General features: G+C 45.3%; 1 protein-coding gene across 2 annotated transcripts; it reads left to right on the forward strand.

Annotated features, from left to right (window-relative positions):
• The first annotated feature begins 1,366 nt into the window (after positions 1-1,366).
• On the forward strand, positions 1,367-22,408 carry ccdc97 (coiled-coil domain containing 97). Of its 2 annotated transcripts, none has more exons than XM_085973258.1 (5): positions 1,367-1,547; positions 2,624-3,166; positions 12,793-13,038; positions 16,395-16,524; positions 18,862-22,408. In XM_085973258.1, exons 1-5 carry the CDS (start codon positions 1,514-1,516, stop codon positions 18,980-18,982), a joined length of 1,074 nt encoding a protein of 357 aa, XP_085829384.1. In that variant the 5' UTR covers positions 1,367-1,513; the 3' UTR covers positions 18,983-22,408. The 2 variants fall into 2 exon arrangements, with proteins under 2 accessions (XP_085829384.1, XP_085829385.1); XM_085973259.1 differs by lacking the exon at positions 1,367-1,547 and adding an exon at positions 1,618-1,748.
• Positions 22,409-26,149: the final 3,741 nt, after the last annotated feature.

A 26,149-nucleotide genomic window follows, 5' to 3' on the forward strand; every position in this document is an offset into this window, starting at 1 on the left:
GGGGTCACCATTGACCAGAAACTTAACTGGACCAGTCGTATAAATACTATGGCAACAACAGCAGGTCAGAGGCTGGGTATTCTGCGGCGAGTGTCTCACCTCCTGACTCCCCAAAGCCTTTCCACCATCTACAAGGCACAAGTCAGGAGTGTGATGGAATAGTCTCCACTTGCCTGGATGAGTGCAGCTCCAATGACGTTCAAGAAGTTTGACATTATCCAGGACAAAGCAGTCCGCTTGATTGGCACCCCATCCACCACCATAAATATTCACTCCCTCCACCACCGGCGCACCGTGGCTGCAGTGTGGACCATCTACAAGATGCACTGCAGCAACTCGCCAAGGCTTCTTCGGCAGCACCTCCCAAACCCGCAACCTCTTCCACCTAGAAGGACAAGGGCAGCAGGCGCATGTGTTCCCCTCCAGCACTGTGGGAGCACCTTCACCACACGGACTGCAATGGTTCAAGAAGGTGGCTCACCACCACCTTCTCAAGGACAATTAGGGCAATAAATGCTGGCCTTGCCAGCGATGCCCACATCCCAGGAACGAATAAAAAAAAGTCTCAATTTTTAGAGAGGCACAAACAATAAACACCCAAAGGATTAAAAACGAGAAATGGGAAACTTAAATAATAATATTATTTCTCTCTCCCCATCAGGCCAGGTGCCCTGCTAGCTCAGTGTGGGGACTGGAGATAAATGCATGCTGTTTGTACTTATATTAACCTCACTGTTTGGAGAATATAAACCTTTTTATCCATCTTTCAGATGAGATGTTAAACCAAGGCCCCGTCTGCTCTCTCAGGTAGATTTAAAAGATCCCAGGGCACTGTTCAAAGAAGAGCGGGGGGAGTTCTCCCTGGTGTCCTAGCTAATATTTATCCCTCAATCAAAATCACTGAAAAAAACAGATGATCTGGTCATTACCACAATACTGCTTGTGGGAGCTTGCTATGTGCAAATTGGCTGCTGTGTTTCCCACATTTCAACAGTGACTACACTCCAAAAAGTGCTTGGCTGGCTGTAAAGCGCTGTGGGACGTCCGGTGGTCGTGAAAGGCGCAGCAGAAATGCAAGTTCTTTCTTTACTCCACATAAAATAAAATCTGCATCCAAAGCTGGCAAGTTTCACTTATTTAAAACGAAAAATAACTGTCTTAAAACACATATGTAGTAAAGTCAAAATGCAATTAATGCGAAAGTCTATTTCTTCCTAATAATTTACCCATCAATTTAATAATCATTTAGATACCAATCATATATTACAAATTGATATATCATGAACAATGTTCGACATTTCAATAAATGTCTTTTTTGGGGGCGACTGGCCGGGCGGAACGTTCCAGCCGCGCTTATGTTTCCCCGAGATCGGACTCTGTTGATGATCGGAACCTGGTCGTCGAGTATTAGATTCCGGGTTGTCAAATTTTTTTTTGTGTTTAAAGCTGGTTCTTATTGAACAAATATCTGGGATTAAAGAAATGGAGGCGGCTGCGTGTAAGATGTGAGGCGATGGACGGGGAGGACGGTCTGCATCGAGTGGAAGGTAAAACGCCGAGTAATATTCACTGGGAGGGACCCAGGCTGGGGTCAGGACTCCTGAGGCCTTCACAGCCTCCGCTCCAAGGCCTGGGATTGAACCAACATCCAGGCTCAGTTAATCGCAGAATTACCAGCTTTCAAAGAAAATTATTTTCAGTCAGATTATTGCACAGAGCAACTCCTTTCTCTTGCCCCTAACCAAAAAGTAATACCAGCAGGATATTGAAATGCTTTTTAATTAATGTATATACAGTAACATTACATTGACATTGTAATCATTTATTTTAATGTGTGTTTAGATGTTAGAATCATAGAAATATACGCCACAGAAGGAGGCCATTTGGCCCATCGTATCTGTGCCGGCCAAAAAAGAACCGTCAAATTGCTATGATTCTAACATATAAACACACATTTAAAATGATTACAAATGTTACTAATCCCACTTTCCAGCTCTCGGTCCATAGCCCTGTGGGTTACGGCACTTCAAGTGCACATCCAAGCACTTTTTTAAATGCGGTGAGGGTTTCTGCCTCTACCACCCTTTCAGGCAGTGAGTTCCAGACCCCCACCACCCTCTGGGTGAAAACATTTCTCCTCAACTCCCCTCTAATCCTTCTACCAATTACTTTAAATCTATGTTAGTTGTTAAAAATGTTAGAAGTGAGAGTTATAGAATTGGAAAGTGTGAGGCTGATAACAAATCCTTTTTTTTTAAATGGAGAAAACCGGATTGCTAGAAATCTAAAATAAGAAAATGCACAGCAGGGCAGTCAATGTCTGAAAGAGACAGGCATGATTCATTTCACATGTAATCTTCCATCAGGGTTCTGTTCTGAAGATGGGAGTCGTTTTGGGTCGCTCCAGCCAGAAGCCGGTAAACATGATGGGCTGAATGGCCTCCTTCTGCGCTATAAACTTCTGTGGGTCTAGCCGAGGACTTGGGCCTGCTGTGCATTTCTAGCACTTCCCATTTTTAATCCAGAAAGAAATCTCCTTCTCCCCCCCATTTGGGTTCTAATGGGTTTTTTTTTGCACACATTATTAACTGCATAACTAATGGGAACATTATATTATTCATAGGCCCACAAACACAAGATTTCTTGGAAGTTGCTCCAACAGTAAGTGGTGCTTTTCCAGATGGTGTCATTCAGGAAGCCAATGCACAGATGGAGGAGATGCTCGCAATTTCCGGTGAGGATTGTGCTACCCTGAATCCGCCTGCTGCTCGTGCCTCACCAGGGGAGATTGCAGATGCAGCCAAGAGGATGAAGGAGCTTTCTGACCAGCAGGAGGAAGATGCCATGGACGCTTCGCTAAACAGCATGTTTCATACGATTGCTAGCAGCAAGGCTCAGATCAAGAGCCAGCAGAAGGACGAGCCTGATCTCGTGTATGACCAGAAGCTGGACATCGTTAAGGATCTTTTCTGGCGTAAGCCGGTGGTTTTCCTGGAACGCTTTCACAAAATTATCAAAGAAGAGCATCTGGTCTGTTTCAACCATTTGGCTGACAATTATGAAGTTACTTTTTACCGTAATGAAATTAGGAAGTCTTCAATGAAGAAAACTGCCCGAACAAATCTTCGCAACAAGAGGTACGCGGCCCTGCAGCAGCTGATTAAAGGTGATGTGTAAAAAAGGTGTTTTTTTTTTTCCCCGCCCCACTTTTAAGAAGGTGCTGCCTCTTGATGGTCCTGGCAGCCCCTCCAGTGTCTCCCCAATGGTGGTTATTTCTCTCACTAGACAGTGAAAATCGGGGAGTAATTCAACCATGGAAGGCATCACACCTGAGCCCACTCCTCTATCACCCCCAACACCCCTTCCCCTTCGCCTGGCACCTTCAAGTACAAGCGCAGGAGCTGCAACACCTGCCCTTTTACCTCCTCCCTTCCCACGGTCCAGGGCCCCAAACACTCCCTCCAGGTGAAACAGCGATTTACTTGTACTACTTGTGTTGTGTCCATGTGTTAATAGAGACACTGAAGACAGGAGTTGGTTTCACAGGTGTTTACTGAACAAAGTCTGGAGGGGAACTAACTGATACAACACAATATACAGGCTTATATAGCCCGAGTGGCCATTACCGGCATTACAGTACACAGGGGGCTCTTAAAGGCACATACACTACAATTCCTCCCCTTTTAGCCAACCAGTACATAATATTTTAAGTAATCATTAATTACATGTTACAAGAAAAATAATCTACACATTGCTGCAGTTAATCAATTATAAGTCAGTCTCTCAGGAGGCTTCCTGACTCAGTCCGGATAACGCCTCGGTGGTGTAGTAGTTTCTGGTGGTGTAGTAGGTTCTTTTGGCAAGGCTGATTCGGCTTGAATGCCAGTGTCGGGTTCATCGGGTTCCAGTATCACCGGATCGGAGGTAGATACTATGGGTATCTCTACTTCATCATTAGGCGTATAGAGTTGTGGTGTAGGTTGTCCCTTTTCGGATGACTCTATGATTTGGTCAGCATGGCGCCTTATTATGCTTTCTCCAATGTCCACGGTATACATCAGCGGTCCTAGTCGTGTGCAGATAGTTCCAGGCTGCCATTTCTCGGTACGGTAGTCCCGGGCCAAAACTTGTTGACCTATCTGGAAGGTTCTAGTTGGCCTTTCATTCATGCCTTGAAATTGCCGGTTCTCCACGTCCCTTCTGATGTTTGGCTTGATCAAATCCAGCCGGCATCTAAGGCCTCTATTGAAGAACATCATGGCGGGAGTTTGGTTTGTGACCACATGTGTTGCATTCCTGTACGCAAACAAGAAGTTATCCACCTTCTGCTGAAGTTTTATGTCTTCATTACCCATGGCCTTTATGGCCTTCTTGAAGGTCTGGACAAATCTTTCAGCCAATCCATTGGTGGCGGGATGGTATGGGGCGGACGTGTAGTGCTTAACCCCATTGTTTTTTAAGAACTTCCTGAATTCTTCAGACACAAATTGCGGTCCATTATCAGAACAGATCTGTTCAGGCAGCCCATTCCTGGCAAATATGGTCCTTAATACTGTGATGGTTTTTTCCGTGGTGGTGGAGGACATCTTTATTACCTCCAGCCACTTGGAGTGTGCATCAACCGCGATTACGAACATTGAGTCCATAAATGGACCAGCAAAGTCGATGTGTACCCTTTACCATGGAGATGAGGGCCACTCCCATGGATGTAGAGGGGCTTGTGGTGGAGCGTTTTGGACCTTCTGGCATCCTAGGCAGCTCTTGGTCATTTCTTCGATGTCTCCATCGATACCTGGCCACCATACAAACGCTCTGGCTAGGTTCTTCATTTTCACTCCACCCAGATGCCCCTCGTGAAGCTCCTTTAGCACTTTATCCTGGAGTTTGGGTGGAATCACCACTCTGGATCCACACATCAAGGTTCCTCGGCACACTGACAGCTGTTCTCTTCTTTGCGAGAATGCTGGCAACAGTGGTTCGCCATGTGCTGGCCATCCCTTCACTGTTAAATCGTAGACTCGTGAGAGAGTCGGGTCATTTCTAGTTTCCCTTTCAATGGCAGAATTTGTTACTGGTAGACATTCGACTATGGTAGAGTGGAAAATTTCCACTGGGTCTACGGTAGGTGCCTCTTCTAACGTTGGCAATGGTAGGCGCGATAAACCGTCAGCATTCCCATGCTGTTTTGATCCTTGTATTCTATGTTATATTGGTGTGCCTCTAGAAAAAGGGACCACCTCTGTAGCCTTTGCGCCGTCATAATGGGAACACCCTTTTTAGGGTTAAATATGGAGATGAGGGGTTGATGGTCAGTCAACAAAGTAAATTTTTGTCCGTGTAGGTAATGGTTGAATTTCTTCACTCCCCATACCAGGCTGAGTGCTTCCCTGTCGATTTGGGCATAGTTACGCTCAGCTGAGTTCAATGAGCGTGACGCAAAAGCTATCGGCCGTTCCGAGCCATCAGGGAATTTATGCGATAATACCGCTCCTACGCCGTAAGGGGGTGCATCGCCAGTCTGATTGGCAGTGATGGGTTGTAATGAGCCAAAACTTCTTTGGATGTGATTAAGTCTTTGCATTTATGGAAGGCACGTTTACAGTCTTCGCTCCATTTCCAAATTACTCCTGTTTGTAGCAGTTCATTAAGAGGGTGCAGAAGAGCTGATAGTAATTTATTAATCCCAGGAACGACCTTAATTGTGAAACATTTTCAGGTGCTGGGGCTTTTATGACCGCTTCAATTTTTTCAGGTGACTTATGCAACCCTTCCTTATTAATAATGTGGCCACAATATGATATTTGATTCTGGAAAAATTCGCACTTGGGGCGATTTGCTCGTAGGCACCGTTCTCTCAGCCTAGTGAGCACCTACTCCAAATTGGCAAGGTGCTCGTTGTCGTTTTCTCCTGTTACAAGGATGTCGTCTAGGTAGCATTGAGTCCCCAGAATCCCTTGGAGGACTTGCTCCATAGCTCTTTGCCAGATAGCTGGAGCGGATGCTACTCCGAAAACCAGTCGATTGTACTGGTACAGGCCTTTGTGTGTATTTATCGTGAGATACTTTTTAGAGGCCTCTTCAACCTCCATCTGTAGATATGCCTGTGCCAAGTCAATTTTGGTGAAACGTTTCCCTCCGGATAGTGAGGCAAAAATATCTTCTATCCTCGGAAGAGGATACTGTACCGTGTGAAGGACCGGGTTTACAGTCACCTTGAAGTCTCCTCAGATGCGAATTTTTCTCTGTTCTTCAGATTTATCATTATTCAATGTTTTCTTCATGACTGGGACGATGGGTGCTGCCCACTCGCTCCAATCTATTTTGGATAATACGCCTGCCTTTTCCAAATTCTCCAGCTCTGCCTCGACTGCTGGACGAATTGTGTATGGCACCGGTCTTGCCTTAAAAAACTTGGGAATTGCCGCATCTTCCACTTTTATTGAGGCGGTGATGCCTTTCAAGGTTCCTAGTTTCTCTTGAAACACTTCTTGGCGTTGGCCAAGATGTCTTTTAATCGTTCAGGTATGATGTTATCATTTTTTTCCTTACTGGTCACCGTCAGTGCTTGAATGGAGTGCCAGTCTAAACGTATTTTCCTGATCCATTCACGTCCCAACAGCGGTGGACCACCATCTTGTAGAACGTATAAATACAACTTTTGTATTTCCTTGCCGTTGTATACAACAGGCACCCTTATTTTTCCTTTGGGGTATACTTTCTGCCCCGTATATGTTTTCAAGATAATGGATGTGTCTTTTAAAGGTATATGCGGAAATAGCCGCTCGTAATCCCGTCGATTTATTACGGTTAGAGCTGATCCTGTATCTAGCTCCATTTTAACTGGGGACCCTGCTATCGTGAGGGTAACCCAAATGGTCTGGTAATCTTCTTTGGCAATTACATTATGTAATTTGAGACAGCTTAGTCTCTTCTGGTCTTCGGAGCTACTGTCCGTCATCATTTGTACCTTTCTGTACTTTTCTTTATTGATTTTTTTTCTTCCTGTCCGTGGATTTTTTTTGTCCAGATCGGCATACCCGTGCAATGTGTCCAATCTTTCCGCATTGCCTGCATGCTTTGTCCTTGAACCAGCAGTCCCTCTGGTCATGGGTGGATCTGCCGCAGCGATAACATCTCTCGAAACCCTGTGTCATTTCATGGGTGCCGAAGTCTTGTGTCTTTTGTTGTATCTCTGCAGCTCCTCTTGCAGCTGCTTCGTATGATACAGCCATACTGAAAGCCTTGTCCAGTGTTAAATCTTTCTCAGAAAGCAGCCTTTTCTGTGTTCCTTCACTTAGGAGACCGCAGACGAATTTGTCTCGAAGATAATCTGCTAGTCCTGCCCCGAATTGGCAGTGCTTTGATAGCTTTCTTAATTCGGTGAGGTAATCAGCGTTACTTTCATTTTTGTGTTGATTCCTCTTGAAGAATTTGAATCGTTCCGCTATCAGCAGCGGTGTTGGGTTTAAGTGCTCCTGTAGGGTATCAACAATTTCTTTAAAATTCTTGTCCTTTGGTTTGGCTGGAGTGATTAAGTTTCGTAACAGCCCGTATATCTTTGCGCCCATTAGATTTAGAAGTACTGATGCTTTTTTATCATTTTCTATTCCATTTGCGGTACAATATACCTCCACTCTTTCCACATATGTGGTCCAATCCTCTATATCATTATCAAAAGCATCAATATTGCCAGCCTTAGGCATCCTGGAAAAAAAATGGCGCTTCCCGCGCTTTTCTCTCTTTTCTGCAGAAAAGATATGGCGCTTCCCGCCGCTGCTGCCGATGACAACGCTGTTTTCCGCGTTTTTTTAAAAATTATTTATTTACAGGTGGAGACTCGTTCCCGCTGGACTCTCTCTGCTAGGTCTGAACGCCGACCTGCTTGCAGCGCCGGCCGTCTCCCGAGTGCTCCCTCCCCGTCTGTTACTGCTTGCCTCCGCCTTCGCTGCTTGGCCTCGCTGCAGAGCCAGCCGCTGGAGCCCCAGCCCGACGCCCAGGAAGGATTATTGCAGTACCTGCCACCAGCTCGGCTAGCTGGTGAAACCACAGCTTTTTTCTTTTCCTTGCTTCGACTTTGGACGTCAGAGGAATCGATGTCCTTGAGGTGCTGCCGAATTGCAGGTAAGTCCGTTTCCAATTCGTCGCCACTGTTGTGTCCGTGTGTTAATAGAGACACTGAAGACAGGAGTTGGTTTCACAGGTGTTTACTGAACAAAGTCTGGAGGGGAACTAACTGATACAACACAATATACAGGCTTATATAGCCCGAGTGGCCATTACCGGCATTACAGTACACAGGGGGCTCTTAAAGGCACATACACTACAACTTGCAATTTAATATACTGTATTCGCTGCTCACGATGTGGTCTCCTGTACATTGGGGAGACCAAACGCAGATTGGGTGACCGCTTTGCAGAACACCTCCGTTCAGTCCGTAAGGGTGACCCCGAGTTTCCAGTCGCCTGTCACTTTAATTCACCGCTTCACTCCCACTCCGACCTCTCTGTCCTCGGGCTATTGCATTGCTGCAATGAAGCTCAACGTAAGCTCGAGGAACAGCACCTCATCTTTCGATTGGGCACTTTGCAGCCTGCCGGACTCAACATCGAGTTCAACAATTTCAGATAATTATCCCTGCCCCCATTTTTCATGCAGTATGATTTTGCCATTCCCATTTGCAACATTTTATCTTTCCTGCCTCTTAGTACAGAATGTTCTTTCAATTCCTTCCTCCCCTCCTAACCACCCCCCCCCCCCCAATCTCTGCACCTGCTTAATATCTGTTACATTTCCAGTTTTTTCCAGTTCTGACGAAGGGTCCCAGACCTGAAACGTTAACTCTGTTTCTCTCTCCACGGATGCTGCCTGGCCTGCTGAGTATTTCCAGCATTTTCTGTTGTTATTTCTGATAACATTATGATTTAGTTGGGAAGGTCCCCTTTGCTTTCGTTGGGACGTTTATGTTGAGCTTTTATGATTGGACCGTATGTTTCTTTCTTATATTAGTGGTGCCCTAAAAGGGGCACGTGCTGATTCTTGTTTGGTGACCTTGGGGCAACCCTATGTCCACCTTGTTGGCCCATCTAAATAGGCTTTTCCGAACCCAATGATTGTACACCTTTACTTTCCAGCAGTGATCACTTGACAGTGCTCTAGGAGCGGATGATATTTTCCCTCTTCCCTAGTCATTGGATGTGAGGTCCAATTCCAGCTATGGTTGCATTCAACTAACACCATGAGCCACCAAGCGCCCTTATGCCTCTACCTCTGATGGTTTGGGTAAGACAGGGAACTTGCCAAGTCACTGAATATATTTAAGAAGGCGATGGATAGATTTCTAGACACAAAAGGCATCAAGGGGTATGGGGAGAGAGCGGGAATATGGTATTAAGATAGAGGATCAGCCATGATCATATTGATTGGCGGAGCAGGCTCGAAGGGCCGAATGGCCGACTCCTCCTATTTTTCTATGTATCTATAGTGAATCATGGGCACCAACCCCAGTCTTGCCACTGAACACTGGCAGATTTACAACAGCTCAGTAATTTAAGGCAGTAGTTAGAATCATAGAAATTTACAGCACAGAAGGAGGCCATTCGGACCATCGTGTCCGCGCCGGCCGACAAAGGGCTCTCCAGCCTAATCCCAGCTCTTGGTCCGTAGCCCTGCAGGTTACAGCATCCCAAGTGCCTATCCAAGCACTTTTTAAATGTGATGATGGTTTCTGCCTCTCCCACCCTTTCAGGCAGTGAGTTCCAGACCCCCACCACCCTCTGGGTGAAGAAAGTTCTCCTCAAATCCCCTCTAAACCTCCAACCAATTACTTTAAATCTCTGCCCCCTGGTTATTGACCTCTCTGCTAAGGGAATTCGGTCCTTCCTGTCCAAAACCCTGGCTTTCTGCTGGTGTCACAATCACAAGCCCTGGTGTTTCTTCAAAAATTCTTACCAAGAAATGTGAAAAAGAGAAGACTAACTAATCATACATCATACAAATGGGGCAGTGATCAGATCGGATGTAACGAGCAAGGACACTTTAAACACAAAAGTCATCAGTTTCGCCTTGTCCCTGTTAATTACTTTTAGAGCAGTGGGTAACACATGAATTGGACATTATTGCAGGAATACTTTAGAGCAAAGAACCTGTAAATAGTGCCATTTTTCAGCAGTGTTTCTTCCCCACCCCCCTTCTAATTTGTGACGAATTTACGTGCGTATCCATTTCCTAGGAATGCAACAGTTTCCCCCTCTTTAGTGTGTGTCCAGTGTCAACATCAAGCACTTCCTGCTAAGATATAAGATTGAAGCTCCCTCTAATCTATCTCGGCAATATTTCCCAACTCCAGCAGGCTCTCCGAGCCAGCTTGCTAGTTTTGTATCAGATAATTGCTAGTTTTATTGCTGTAGATTTGTATCCAGTAAGAATTGAGATTAAATTCTTCCTCCATTTTGTTCAACTTGCATCCTTGTTGTTTACAAAAGAAAGGAAACATTTGTCTCGTCCTCTGGGCTGGATTCAAAAACCAGGGGATGGATGTGAACAAATGATGTTCTAACCCACTGCTTCACCTAATCTCCTGTTTCACAGCGATTTATAAATAGTTTAATCTATACAGATATGTACCTTCTCATCTGTTTAGAATCTACTTGTGACCCCTCAGTTTCTTCTTCTTCTTGGGCAGTCCCTCGGAACCGAGGATGACTCGCTTCCACACCAGAAATGAGTTCTCAGGTGACTGATGAGCCCAATGTGGGACCGACAGTCTCTTTCACAGGTGGGGCAGACGGCGGGTGGGTGGGGTGCTTGGGTTGACGTGTGCTCCTTCCGCTGCCTGCGCTTGGCTTCCGCTTGCTCCCGGCGAAGAGACTCGAGGTGTTCGGCGCCTTCCCAGATGCTGCTTCTCCTCTGTTTACTTCTGCAGTCTGTACTCCAGACGTTCCCAATTTGCATGTACACTCAGTCTTTCTAACCCTGTTGTTCTTTTAAAAAATTGTGGTAGGCCAGAACAAAAGGGAAAAAGTAGATTAACATATTTCTTTCTTTTTGCATTTGGTCTTTGGACGGGCAATGGTCTGGCTTAAGAAGCTGAAGGCACGGCCGCCAATGGTGGAGCGATTAAAATCAGGGCTGCGCAAGAGGCCAGAATTGGAGGAGCGCAGAGATCTCGGAGAGTGTAGGGCTGGTGGAGGTTTCAACTCTTTATCTGCTCTTCCCTTAAAAGATGCAATGGTCTATGCCTCAACTAATCTTTGTGGCAAAACGCCTCAATGTTCTAACACTCCCTGTGTAGAGAAATTTCTCATAACCTCTCCTCTCACACTGTTGGTGAAGGTTTTAAATCGATGACTCCTCGTCATTGACTTGCCAACTAGAAGAAACAGTCTTTTCCCAATCATAGAGTCATACCGGCACAGAAGGAGGCCATTCGGCCCATCGAGTCCGTGCCGGCTCTCTGTAGAGCAATCCAGTCAATCCCATTCCCCCGCTCTATCCCCGTAGCCCTGCAAGTTTATTTCCCTCAAGTGCCTATCCAGTCTCCCCTTGAAAACATCGAGTGTCTCCGCTTCCACCACTTCTGTCGGCAGCGAGTTCCAGGTCCTCACCACTCGCTGCGTAAAAAGTTTTTCCTCACGTCCCCCCTGTATCTCTTGCCCAAAACCTTAAATCTGTGTCCCCTAGTCCTTGTACCATCAACTAGTGGGAACAGCCTTTCCCCGTCTAGCCTATCCAAACCCGTCATAATCTTGTACACCTCTACCAAATCATCCCCTCAACCTCCTTTTGCTCTAATGAAAACAAACCCAACTTCCAGCTTCTCCAGCTCTATAATACCCTTCATGCAATTAAAAAAAAAAACACCTCCATTAAATCTCCTCTTAGCTTTCTCTGCTGCAGTGAAAATAGTTCTAGTCTATTTTTCGTTCTGTCCTTTATGTCGCTCTTTGAACACTTCTGCTCCTCAATCTGAAGACTGGTTCACCCCGCGCATATTTTTCCTCCTCCTCCTTTCCAGAACGCGCAGTAAAGACAACAGCTCTTCAGTACACTGTTAAAGTGACCGTTCTTTATGTGTGGGCCTTGACGGTGAATATTTGACCAGTGAACGTGAGTTTTACCCAATTATTTGGACCTATCCTATGCTATCCTGCTTATTCATAGGATTCAAAGGAAATTCAAAAGCTCATCGGCCAAAATTGAGATTTAAACGTGGGTCTTCCAATCGTTTTGCAGCATTCCTTATAATTCAGAAGTAGTCTTAGTCTCTCAAATAAAAGAAAGAACGAACTTGCCTTTCTATAGCGCCTTTCACGACCTCGGGATGTCCCAAAGTGTTCGAAGAGCGACAAAGGACAATGAAAAATAGACCAGAACTATTTTCACTGAAGCAGAGAAAGCTAAGAGGAGATTTAATAGAGGTTTTTAAAATTACATGAAGGGTTTTACAGCCAATGAAATACTTTTGAAGTTTTGGAAATGCGGCAGCAATTTGCAAGGTCCCGTAAACAGAAAGGAGATAATGATCAGGTAATCTGTTTTAGTGATGTTGATAAATACTGGCCAGGACACCGGGGAGAACTCTCCTCGTCTACGAAATAGTGCCGTGGGATCTTTTACATCCACCTGAGAGAGCAGACATCGGTTTAACATCTCGCCTGAAAGACGGCACCTCCGACAGTGCAGCGCTCCCTCAGTTCCGGCACTGCATGTGTCAGCCTGGCTTTTGTGCTCCAGTCTCTGGAGAATGCACCAATAGATGTCTTTGCTAATGTTGCCCTTTGTCTTTCCCTGCAGACGGGGAGTATTTCAGCGACGAGCAGATGCGAACTCGAGATCCGCTGCTCTACGAACAGTATATTAGACAATACATGACGGAGGAGGAGCTGTTGGCTCAGAATAGCAAGAACCTGGGCAACGTGATGTGTTTGTCCGACCTGCTGATGAGCACTTATCAGGAAAAGATGGTGCAGGAAAGACTACAGTGGCAGCAGGAAAGGGAGGATGCCTGCGTGGAGGAGGAGGAGGAAGATGAGGAGGAAGGTGTGTTTCTATCCCGGGGTTAGATGTTTCTGTAAAAGAAAAATTCAGGCAATTGGGCGTGAAAACAAGACTAAATGTTGTTATTTCACTAACCTTTTCTCTTAGATTTTCTCCCTCTCTCTTCTGAAGGCAGTGACTCAAGCTGGGGTGTGATTTCATAGGCTAATCATCATGTGTTAAGTCCAGACGTAAATGTTGTCAGGCTAGTTGAATGTGGGGGGCATCACAGCAGGGCCTGATCCTGTCCTCGTAGAGCATTCATTGGATAGCAATCAGGAGCAGCCAGCCATATTTGAATGGGGGTGCAGTAGCATAGTGGTCATGCTACTGCACTAGTAATCCAGAGGCCGGGACTTAATGATCCGGAGACACAAGTTCAAATCCCGCCACGGTAGCTGGGGAATTTAAAATTCAATTATATAAATCTGGAACAAAAATCTAGTACAGGTCCACAACCCCTTATCCAAAACCCTTGGGACCAGATGTGTTTCGGAATTCGGAATTTTTCGGATTTCAGAACGGTAGCTCTTTTTGACATTTTCACAGTGAAATTAAACTCAAAATCACAAAATAACAAAAAATATCCGAGAGCAGCAGACGCACGTGTGACTGGTAGCAGCGCTGAGACACAACTGACGCCTCACACCTGCGTGGGTCAAGCATCGGCCGCGTCGGGTCATGTGTGGCGCCACTCGGGTCATGTCGTGCACACGAGTGACGCTCCACGAAAAAACTTTCGGTTTTCAGAGCTTTTCGAATTTCGGAATTGCGGATAAGGGATTGTGGACCTGCATCAGTAATGGTGACAATGAAACTACTGGATTGTTTTAAAAGCCCATGTGGTTGTTGTAAAAACCCATCACTAATGTCCTTTTTAGGGAAGGAAATCTGCCATCCTTACCCGGTCTGGCCTATATGTGACTCCAGACCCACAGCAATGTGTTTGACTCTGAACTGGCCTCCAGCAAGCCACTCGGGACAATTAGGGATGGGCAATAAATACTGGCCTTGCAGGCGACGTCCACATCCCATGAATGAATTAAATCCTTACATCGCAAATACTGGGGTCAAACGTGGCACCCTCCACTGCTAGGTGACATCAGCCAACTGACCTGGGGGCTTGCCTGATCACTCTGGGGTTGGAGAAGACATTTTGACAGCGGAGTCTTGGCTTGGCGACAGGCCGTGGGGGCCACGGTATTTCGCCGCCTTTGGGATACACAACCCGACAGGCCGAACTTTGTTGCCAATGAGTTCAATTTCAAAATCTTTAGATTTATAATATGGAATAGAAACATAGAAGATAGGAGCAGGAGTCGGCCATTCGGCCCCTCGAGCCTGCTCCACCATTCAATGAGATCATGGCTGATCATCCAAATTCAGTACCCTGTCCCTGCCTTCTCTCCATATCCCTTTAGCCTGAAGAAATATATCTAACTCCTTCTTGAATATATTTAATGAATTGACCTCAACTGCCTTCTGTGGTAGAGAATTCCACAGGTTCACCACTCTCTGGGTGAAGAAATTCCTCCTCATTTCTGTCCTAAATGGCTTACCCCTTATCCTTAGACTGTGACCCCTGGTTCTGGACTCCCCCGCCATCGGGAATATCCTTCCTGCATCTAGTTTGTCCAGTCCTGTCAGAATTTTATAAGTTTCAATGAGATCCCCTCTCATTCTTCTAAACTCCAGCGAGTATAAGCCCAATCGACCCAATCTCTCCTCATATGTCATTCCTACCATCTCGGGTATCAGCCTGGTGAATCTTCGCTGCACTCCCTCCATGGCAAGAACATCCTTCCTCCGATAAAGCAACCAAAACTGCACACAATGCTCAAGATGTGGTCTCACCAAGGCCCTGTACAACTGCAGCAAGACATCCTTGTTCCTGTACTCAAACCCTCTCGCTACGAAGGCCAACATACCATTTGCCGCCTTAACTGCCTGCTGCACCTGAGTCTGAAAGAATTTAGGAAACAAGTATTTGTAATTTTCACCGTTGGATAAATTAAAGTTTATTTAACAGAGAAGTACAGGGATAGCCGGCGTACCAACTGAAAATCTAAAATTCTGTATTACTGTTGTGGATTCACAGAGTAGCTTAATTAACATGCATAGCTATGATATCCATAAATTTTAACTTATTTCCTTTCTATTAAAGAAAAATAGCAATACATTTAATTAAAAAACCCTCTGCCCCCACCCCCCCCCCCCCCCCCACCTCCATCAGCATTGGCTACAGGCCTCTGGTTCTTTTGCTTCTCCCAGAAGGTTCGGGGAAAGTGCAGGGGCAAGAGTTTGTTGGTGCACAGGGATGGGATATGCCAATCGAAGATAGGAGACCACGTGTGAGCCTATATTATATATTCAAGAAGGAGTTAGATATATTTCTTAAGGCTAAAGGGATCAAGGGACATGGGGAGAAGGCAGGGACAGGGTACTGAATTTGGATGATCAGCCATGATCTCATTAAATGGCGGAGCAGGCTCGAGGGGCCGAATGGCCTACTCCTGCTCCTATCTTCTATGTTTTCCCCATCCTGGAGAAGGTGACTATTGAGTCCATTGGCTGAGGTGCGGGGGTCACCAATCAAGCAGACTGTTGTGTCCTGGATGGTGTCGAGCGTCTTGAGTGTTGTTGCGACTGCACTGTCCAGGTGAGTGCTCCGTCACCCTCCTGACTTGAGCCTTATAGATTGCGGGGCGGTATATCCAGTAATTATAAGGAATCAGATTTTCCACACGTTGAAAAAGACTCTGGGTGAAGTGATTGCAGAAGAAGGAATTCATGACTGTAAATGTAAGGTGCATCTGCAGGCCATTTTATTTTAGTCTAGTTTTCTCTCCAGAAGGAGCCTGACCATTGCTATGGTTTGGCTTCATGGGTGCCTTCAGCCCTCTGGTACAGGGTGTGTCAGCAGGCAATTCGACGATGGAAACCTCGCAGCCGAGCCTGAACGATCCTGACATCCACACGGTGGCTCGTTTTCCAGCCCGGCAGTCCGGGATGGGAATCCTGGCTTTTTGTTTTTTTACCTCTCTTATTTATCCCAGAGGCTCAGGAACCCAATCAAAGTGGCCCAGCTGCAGCTCCGGCTGAGTTACATAGAAACATAGAAGATAGGAGCAGGAGTCGGCCATTCGGCCCCTCGAGCCCGCTCCGCCATTCAATGAGATCATGCGAACTCGGCACAAACTTGCGATCGAATCTGGGATGTCCTGTTCCACGTGGTTTAATGCCGCATCTGCTTTAGTGCTTTGCCCGAGGCCGTCCAGGGGAGCTCTGTGTAATGCCGACTTTTTTAATTTTTTTTGCGCTCAGTCTTGTGACACTTTCCACCCCTGTTTCCCTAATAGAGGACAACACCGAGTCAAAAGCTGCAGACTGGGTGCCCAGTGACGATGAGAAGACGATGCTGAGGGAGGAATTTGTGAGCCGCATGCATCAGCGCTTCCTGGACGGGGAAGATGGGGACTTCGATTACAGGTGACTCTCGGTGTTCCCTGTAAACTGCGCTTTGTTCGGACCGGCCTGTTTCTTCTAACGCGCGGTCCCTTTAAATTTCTACGTGTGCGCGCGGTCTTTCCAATTTAAAAGCCGTTGAGCGGCCTGCGCGGGACCTTTTGAGATTACTGCTCGGCCCTGTGCTCCCGCACCTTAGTCACCAACGTTCCTGCTATCATTTAGAATCGTGCGTGTAGAGAACGTAGAATCATACAGCACAGAAGGAGGCCATTCGGCCCATCGCGTCAGTGCCAGCTCTTTGAAAGAGCGATCCAATTAGCCCCACTCCCCTGTTGGTTAATTGTCTGGTTTTAAACCAAACTCTGATCCAAACACTTTCCTCATTCCAGACAATATTCTTCTTTCAAGATTCCAGCTTCACTCACTCACTCACTCACTCACTCTCTTGATACCACAGTGATTCGTGCTTCTTTGAATTTTCCCCTCTTGTTTCTCCTAAGCATCAAACACGCCCTTTCTCTTCCCTGTGTTGAAACCAGCCCTGAGGAGGCGGGACTGCTGGGCAAATGGGAAAAATTGGGAGCAGGTCCCAACCCGCCTCCGATCCATCTTCCCAGGAGGCGGGTCCCTGACTCGCGTAGGGACCCATCTCCTCGAGGTGGGAAGGGGATTAGAGCCAATTAACTGCCTGTTAACAGGTAGTTAACAGGCAGTTAAGAGGCTTTTCACCATTTTACACCTGCTGATGTGTCAGTGAGGCGAGCAGTGGGTCTGCGGGGGTGAGAGGGGTCGAAATGTCAGCTGTAGAGGTGAGTGATGGGTGCAAGTGTGGCAGATAAGTATGAGAGGTGAGTGTAAAGTGTTAGAAAAAGTTTCCTTACCTTTGTTTCTTTCTGCAGGCTTCAACCTTTGAGGATCTGGAGGTGCCTCATCTCAACGGCAGAGATGACAGAATGGCTGCCGCATTCTCAGATGCAGCAGCCATCTGCTTTCTGCTGAGGCGAGAGGTCTTGGTGAGCCTGTGTGCAAGGGCTCACCTTAGAACAGCGATTCAGTGTTTGACCGCTTCTCAAAGCTGTCAAATGCTGACAATTCATCTGTCAAAAAGTTTTCGACAGATGAAACGTCATATGCTGACGTCATCTGTCACCAGCTTTCCCTTAATTAGCCGGTAAGCCTGCAGGGTGGGCTTAACCAGGCCAATCAAGTGAAAATAGCATGGGTTGGTCAGACGTCGCTGGGTGCGAGATTGAAACCTGGAAACCAGAAGTCCTGCCTCCAGCACGTCTCCATTGAGAAAATCCAGCCCCATGATTCAGTCCATCACATCACACTCTCAATCTATACCTGGACTTCAAAATTGTTAAACTCTGTACCTCCCTCAGCCTTCCTTCTCTCCTACCATCTACAGGTTTTTGAAACCCAAACTGGTTGTCTCCTGACCACTACTCTAGATTTACCACATCTCCTGTCCTATAAAATGATATCCAGCACTTTCGGACTGGCTCCTGACCTCAGTTTAAAAAAAAAACATGTTATTATTTGTTACTCCGGTCCATTTCTTTTAAAAAAACTGCTTGTCAGATTTTGTGCTTCTTGTCTACAACCTTGAAAATAATCTTTTAGATTAACCAAAAAGAAACTGCTTATCATTTCACTGCTACAGCAACAGTGTAATTTGGTGAGCTGGCTTGGCATCCTCGTGTCTCTGAAGCACTTTGGGATGTTTCTATGTTAAATGAGCTGTGGCTCAGTGGGTAGCACTCTCCCCTCCGAGTCACAAGCTTGTGGGTTCAGGGCTGACACTCCAGGGTAGTACTGAGGGAGTGCTGCACTGCCGGAGATTTTCGGGTGAGACATTAAACCGAGCCCCCCGCTGCTCTCTCAGATGGACGTAAAAGATCCTATGGCGCTATTCAAAGAAGAGCAGGGGAGTGTCTCCCGGTGTCTTGGCTAATATTAATCCCTCAACCAATAGTTAAAATGAATTATTTGATAATTATCACATTGTTGTGGGAGCTTGCTGTGTGCAAATTGGCTGCTGTGTTTCCTACATTGCAACAGTGACTACACTTCAAAAAGTACTTCATTGGTTGTAAAGCGCTTTGGGACGTCCTGAGGTTGTGAAAGGCGCTATAGAAATGCAAGTTTCTTTCTCTCCACGTTTGCCCATTATTCGCTGTCTGGGTTCACACAGGAAGAGTAGCCTCTTGGGCAGAGTGATCGCAGAGGGCTGCTGACACTCAATGGGACTTTGCCCCAGCATTCATGGCATTCTAGGGGAGGAGAAAAAAACCAAACTCTGTTTCGGAAACCTCCGCAATGCTTCCCGTTGTTTAAAACCCATTCTCCTTTCAGTGCTGTCGATGACAACCCAGATTTTGACAACCTTGACATCGTGAGCCGTGATGAAGAGGAGAGGTACTTTGACGAGGAGGAGCCAGTGGAAATTGAAGATATGGAGTTGGACAGGGAATGACAGGACTCAAACATTCTTCAATTTACGTGTGTGTTTTACAATTTTAGATTTAAAAGCATGTCCAAGTTCTCTTTGTTTCTTAGGGACTATTAGAGAAGGTCTGGGTAGTTTTGTGTACATAATATCACCAACCCAAGAAGTCATAAATCTTTCCTCTTTCCCCATACTTTTAAAGTACTGTTTATTTGGCCAAGGTTTCTGTTGTTCTAAACTTTTTTTAAAAATATATGTACAAAGGAGGATGCAGTTGCTAACAGACATAAAATAGATTCCCCTGGTGGCTCAGTGGGGAATTGCACCACCTAGGATGCCACCATGGAGACCAGCTTCCGGGTTTGATTCCTGATCAGTGTGGAGTTAGCTGCGGGAAGGATTGGCCCCTGCACCTCCAGGAGAGGGAGGGCTAAGATCAACCAGCTTTCCCATTCCTAGTCGCTTTCCAGAGCCCTCTATTGTTAGGTGTGAATGTTCGATGAATCCAGGATCAAGCTCAGACCTGACACCCCCCCCCCCCCCCCCCCCCCCCAACAGTTGAATATCCCGTCAACACGGTGTGTCTGGATTGAAAGCATGTGTAATTGTAATGTTGGCTTGTTTTGGCTTGTTTTACCCTGTGGAACAAGAGCATTTATCTGACACTACTGAGCTCCATAATTTCTGTAAACCAGTTCCCTCACAGTTTTGGTTGAGAATATATAGGAGGAAAAACAATCTGGAGAAAGGCAAAAGTCCATGCATTCCTCGCCTGAAGGCACTGGCTCTTGTTGAGATACAGTCTCACGGGAACCCGCTGCCCTCTGGTATCGCACCCAAGCGGCCATTCTTTCTAGATGGTAAAGTGCCATCAGGCTGATTGACCATGAAGAGCAGCACAGCTGAATCCTGACCTTGAGTTCGCACGGGCAGTTTCCACCAGGGATCATTGGATGGCGCTCAGAGTCGAAAACCCTGGCTGTGTGTGGTTTTTTTTCTCCTTGGTAGCTCAGGATCACTGACTGCAACACGTGTCCTTTACCCTTGCCCCAGCTGAGGTCCACTAACTCGACATAGTCCACGGATTGAACCCAAGGGCTTTCTGGTCTATATGGCATGGTACAACACTGGGTGTGCGCGTAACAAACCACGAAAAGAGTACTGATGGACGGACATCCCAGTGAGGTGGCACATTGATACTCCGATGCACTGTACCATGTGTGGCCGAATTCAGCTTGGCCACTGCAACTTCTTTGCACGGCAAATTCCTGATCTCTAATACGCCACGAGGACGAAGTGGCGAGGAGCTGGAGCTTCCGACCCGCCCCTGAGGGACAGTGCGTCTCACAGCCCCTCCTCGCAAACAGTTACAAAGCCGCATTGCCAGAGGTCAGGGTGCAGGTAGCTCCCCCTCACCTGGTTGGTGATGATGGAGCTGCAAAGCTCCTGGAACAGGAGGGAAAATAAGAAAGTGGGAACTGATGAAAAAGCTCCCTGCTTTAAGAAAACCCACAACTCTGATCAGTAAGGCGTTAATTATTTTGAGTCTCATCTGACTCTTTCAGATGCCCACTGACCTGGCATTACCAGCAGATTTCACTTCAGACTTCCCGTATTTCCAGCTTTTCTTTGCATGTCTAACAGCGCACCGCATAGAATTAACATTACTAATCACCAACCAGCTTTTTAAACAATTTTAAGGTGATTGAAGGATTCAAATGCCTTCCATTATATGTTTTACTTTTTATTATTAATCCTGTTGCACTTTTTTCCCCCCATTTTAACTACTGTCTACAGAGGGAGGGGCTGTGGAGATTGCCCTGTTGTATCAACTAAGAATGCAGCACATCTGTGGCCCGAAATGTCTGTGGATCCCTTGTTGGATAGTCGAAAGGTGCTTAGGGTGTAGTTTTAGTCTACCTACCTATTTTCAGTAACTAGAGATTATTTGTATAGGTGGGTGTCCAGCTGTGAATGATGGGGTGTGGTAGTGTCGTGGTTGTGTTACCGGACTAGTAACCCAGAGAACGCGAGTTAAAATCCCTGTTTGAAAATTTGAATGTCAAAATAAAAACTGGTATGAAGCTGTCCGATTGTCGTAAAAACCTCATCTGGTTCACTAGTGCCCTTTTTTAAGGAAGGAAACCTGCCTTCCTTACCTGGCCAGGGCCTATCGGTGACTCCAGACCCACACCAACATGGTTGACTCTTAACTGCCTGCCTGAATTGGCCTAGCGCCTCGCTACCTCCCTTTCCTCCTTTGAGACGCTCCTTGGAGCCTACCTCTTTGACCAAGCTTTTGCTCACCTGCCCTGATTTATCCTTATGTGGACCGGTATCAAATTTGTTTGTCTTAAAATACTCCTGTGCAGCGCCTTGGGATGTTTTACTGTCTTAAAGGCGCTATAGAAATACAGGTTGTTGTTATTGTAGCAAGCCCCTCAGTTGTATGAAACCGCTACCAGTGGTTCAAGAAGTGGGCCCACCACCACCACCTCGGGGCTACGAGGGATGGGCGATGAACGCTGGCCTTGCAAGCGACACCCACATCCTGAGTGATTTTTTTTTTTAAACTACCCTTTAAAAAGTTCAGTTCCCTCCTACGGATTTTTTTTGTTTTTGCCCATTCATTTGTGCAGCAGCCACGCTGAGGGTTGGCATCTTTAATGTTTTGTATCGTGTGTCACTTTTTAAAAATTCCTCCTGAATTCTAAAGTTATTTAAAATTTGGGCCTTTCACCCTTGAGGAGAGGGGGGGGGCTTCATAGAGAATTGTTAGAAAACGGTATCGAAGAGATAAATCCAGAACATTACAAATTAAACCCAACACCGTAGGACAAGAGGTTCAAACTGAAGAAAGGTAAGCGTGTGATGTATGTTGGAACGTTCCTTGCACTGGGTGTGAAACACATGACTTAGGCTAGTGCGGGTAAAAGCTTGGGATCATTTAAAGAAACAGATGCTGTGAATGAGGGAACTTTTTTCTTCTGGGTGAATGAATTAGGATGGGTGGAATGATCTTCCTCAATATCTTGTGCTAATAATGCTGGAGTGCTCTCAATGACTCTGGCTGTCCGGATGAAGGCAGGATGAGGCTTGGCTGTGATGGCCCCCACAGTGGAATAACCCGTTGTCACACACTGCCAAGCCTCACCGGTGGAGAGTGGCCACTTTCGCCAGTGCCTGGGGAACCGTAGCCTAGCAATAGTCACCAGCTTCAGAAGAGGAGGGAGGATAGGGGAGTTAAGATTTTCTTGAAATTGCCTTGAAAAGAAATTCTCAGTGCTTAATTTAGTCTTCAATAGATCTTTCTTTAAGGGGAGGCAGTGTATCCGAATCCTGCAAAACTTCACAAAATAAAAGGTTTTTTTCCCTCATGTTGAAGAAATCTGGGCTATCGTTTTACATATGTACCAATTTATAGAGATTAAAATAAAAAGCTTTCCAAAATAACAGTTTCTCAGTCTTCCTGCACACACCTTTCTGCATTTACTTCGGACCAACGCACTTTTCATTACTTGCATTACTGAAAGTGCAGGGATCACGCCAACTCCTCCAAAGCTGTGTCTTTTTTTTAGATAGTTATTTTGGGAACTTGAAAGCGATTTTATGTTGTAGACTACTGCCCCCTGGATGGAGACGCCCCAATCGTGGCTGCACTAATTCTAGATTTAATATTCACTAACAGTGGTGTCAGATTGGAAGATATAACAGCATAATCTATGATGTGCCAGCCATGGTTCAGTGGGAAGCACCCTCGCCTCTGAGTCAGAAGGCCAGAGACTTGAGCACAAAAGCCAGGATGACACTCCAGTACAGTACTGAGGGGGTGCTGCACTGTCAGAGGTGCTGTCTTTCAGATGAGATGTTAAATCCGTCTGCGCTCTCAGGTGGACGAAAAGATTCCATGACACTATTTCGAAGAAGAGCAGAGGAGTTCTCCCCGGTATCCTGGCCAATATTTATCCCTCAAACAGTATAACAAAAAATGATTATCTGGTCATTATCACATTGCTGTTTGTGGGAGCTTGCTGTGTGCAAATTGGCTGCCGTGTTTCCCTCATTACAACTGTGACTACACTTCAAAAAGTACTTCATTGGCTGTAAAGCACTTTGGGACGTCCTGAGGTCGTGAGAGGCGCTATAGAAATGCAAGTCTTTCTTTCTGTTAGTGCTGAAGTAATGCCCCATTGTCTTTCATGGTAGCAGATCACTGGAAGAGAAAGATTTGAGTATACATTATAACTAGCGCCACGGTTAACAGCAAAACATGAAATTCTGTTAGTACATAGGATTGCAGATTTTTTTCTGGTATTTTGGGTTTGTGTTCTGTGATTCCATCCATATTGTGTGAAAAACCAGTGGCCTACCCCATAATATACTGAGGGACTTCTAATCCCGATAGTCATTGATTTACAGTGACCGAATAAGTTAAATTTTAGTAGTTCCTGGAATTTTATGGTGTTTTAGGGATTCCACTTGCAATTGCGCCTGTTATTTCATGAAATGATGTAGCACCTGATTATAACTTGGCAGAAGTACTTTTCAAAAGGATTTTCCTATCAAATGAGAAGATGGTAGATTATATTTTCTAGTTTTTAAAAAAAATACTCTGGTGCCTAGAACTCTACATTGTTTATCTAAAAATTGAAGTCAAAATTTAGATATTAGAAATTGAAATTGGAATTTTGTATCCAGGACTTATCCTTGTATAAAAGATATAGTGTTGCTGTCTCTCTCTGAGTTTGGATAACTCCACAAACTAGCTACGCAGACACATTGTATGACATTGTCTCAACCGCTCCAGTGTATTGCAGCCTCGTGCCACACTCTCGGCCTTCTGTAATTCCTCACGTAATTGCAGACGGAACTCGGATTAACATCTCATCCAAAGAACAGCATCCTGTACAACTTCAAGATCCTATTCCACAATTAGCAATAAGGCCCTATGTCTATCTACGTACGCATGATCGTTAAGTAGAGTTTCTACTTTGGGTACAGTCGGCGATCCGGGCGCAGATTGCGCCCATTTTGAGTTTTTTTTTGCTTGAGTTTCCGCCCAAACTCATTTGTATATTGCCAAACGCAAAATCTGCCATGAACCAATGCAATCGGACATAGTTTTAAAACCTAATTTGAAAAAAAATGTTGCTTTAAAAATATTCTTTGATATGTTTAAGAGTGGTAACTTAGTGCAGTTTGATTAATCCTGCTGAAAATGGGTTTATCACAAAAAATAAGCATTTTAAATCACAGTCAGTCCACTAACTGGGAGTAACACTATTTTAAACTACTGAAAATTACTTTAAAAATATATATAGACTCATTTGCTAGTTATATTGGAGTATAGTAATCAGTTTCTTAGTAAATTAAAAGAAAATCACATTCAACAGCATTTGAAGACCTGCAAATGAGTACAATTACCGGAAGCTCCCAATGGTGATTAATTTATCCGGGGGGGGCATAGCCAGTTTTGTGGGTGGGGCTGCTTTATAGAGGCATGGTTTTTTTTAAACTAGTGCAAAGGTTTACGGAAACTCGATTTGCGCTGAGCGTAATTTGCGCTTAAAATTCCACGATCTTTTGCTCAAGTTACGCCGATTTCGGGCGAGTTGCACCAAAACAACCAGCGCAACTGAGCGGAAACTCTACCTCAGTGTGTGTAGCGCATGACCGTCGCACATCAAAGAGTCAAATTTGCAAAGTGTCTCATTTGTACCCACTTGACTCAAATGTTCAGGAAACCGCAAAGTATCACAACTAAAGAGGTAGGTAATGTACACATAATGAGCAGCATCTTTAAAAAAAAATCTAATTGGCTGTAAATTATGCCTATTTAAAGCAATTGGACATTGCATCCTTAAAAGAGACAGGTTAGATTAGATATGATTCCACTGGCAGTAGACCAATGCTATGAGAGACCTGGTTATACTTCTCACTATAACTTCCTACTGAGGGGGCTCGACAAGGTAGATGCAGAGAGGCTGTTTTCCCCTTGTGGGGAAATCTAGAACTCGGCATAGTTTCAGAATAAAGGGTCGCCCTTTTAGAACTGAGATGAGGAGGAATTTCTTCTCTCAGAGGGTTGTAAATCTGTGGAATTCTCTGCCCCAGAGAGCCGTGGAGGCTGGGTCATTAAATACATTTAAGGTGGAGATAGACAGATTTTTGCAAGATAAGGGAGTGAAGGGTTATGGGGAACGGGTAGGGAAGTGGCTTTGAGCCCAAGATCAGCCATGATCTTATTGAATGGCGGAGCAGGCTCGAGGAGCCAAGTGGCTTATTCCTGCTCCTATTTCTTATGTTCATAACCAAGCATCTTTCTTTAAAAGGGAGCTATTCAACAATGTATGCCTTTTCTTATCAAAAGAAAATGTTGGGTTACCCCAGTGTCATCAAGCAAAACTAACAAAGGTGCCCATTTTAGAGGGGCACAACTCAACGAAATTTAAATCATAAAAAAACAAAGTAAATGTGTCAAATTAAATAATATCATGGAATTGACCACTCTTGCTGAGATTGTATTTCACATACTGTAATGGGGAGGGAGGGACGCGGAAGATGAATTTAATTTTGTGTTTATCTCTTATAGACTTACAATCACAATTTAAATTGAAGAGCCTGCATATATTTTATCATCTATGCGATTCAGTAGTTTAAAATCTGGATTGAGCTCACTGTTTTTTGTCATGCAAGCATGGACAATCCTAACATTTGAGCCCTGGAACCAGCTTTTCAACACTCTCTCTCCTGCCCTCTCCAACACAGTTCTAAAGATAAGGGGTAAGCCATTTAGGACAGAGATGAGGAGGAATTTCTTCACCCAGAGAGTGGTGAACCTGTGGAATTCTCTACAACAGAAGGCAGTTGAGGCCAAGTCATTAAATATATTCAAGAAGGAGTTAGATATATTTCTTAAGGCTAAAGGGATCAAGGGGTATGGGGAGAAAGCAGGGACAGGGTACTGAGTTTGGATGATCAGCCATGATCTCATTGAATGGCGGAGCAGGCTCGAGGGGCCGAATGGCCTACTCCTGCTCCTATCTTCTATGTTTCTATCATTCAAAAAGATCAGCTAAATTTTGCACAAAGACATTTCTGATGAAGGGCCTCCACCTGAAATTGTAACCTGTGATTTGTGTTTTCAAATGGTGAATGTTCCTCTATGTATTGCCAGCACTTTGATTTTATTTT

The sequence above is a fragment of the Somniosus microcephalus genome, chromosome 34, assembly GCF_052327205.1.
Source record: "Somniosus microcephalus isolate GS21.2 chromosome 34, FLI_Smic_1.0, whole genome shotgun sequence".
Lineage (NCBI taxonomy): Eukaryota > Metazoa > Chordata > Chondrichthyes > Squaliformes > Somniosidae > Somniosus > Somniosus microcephalus.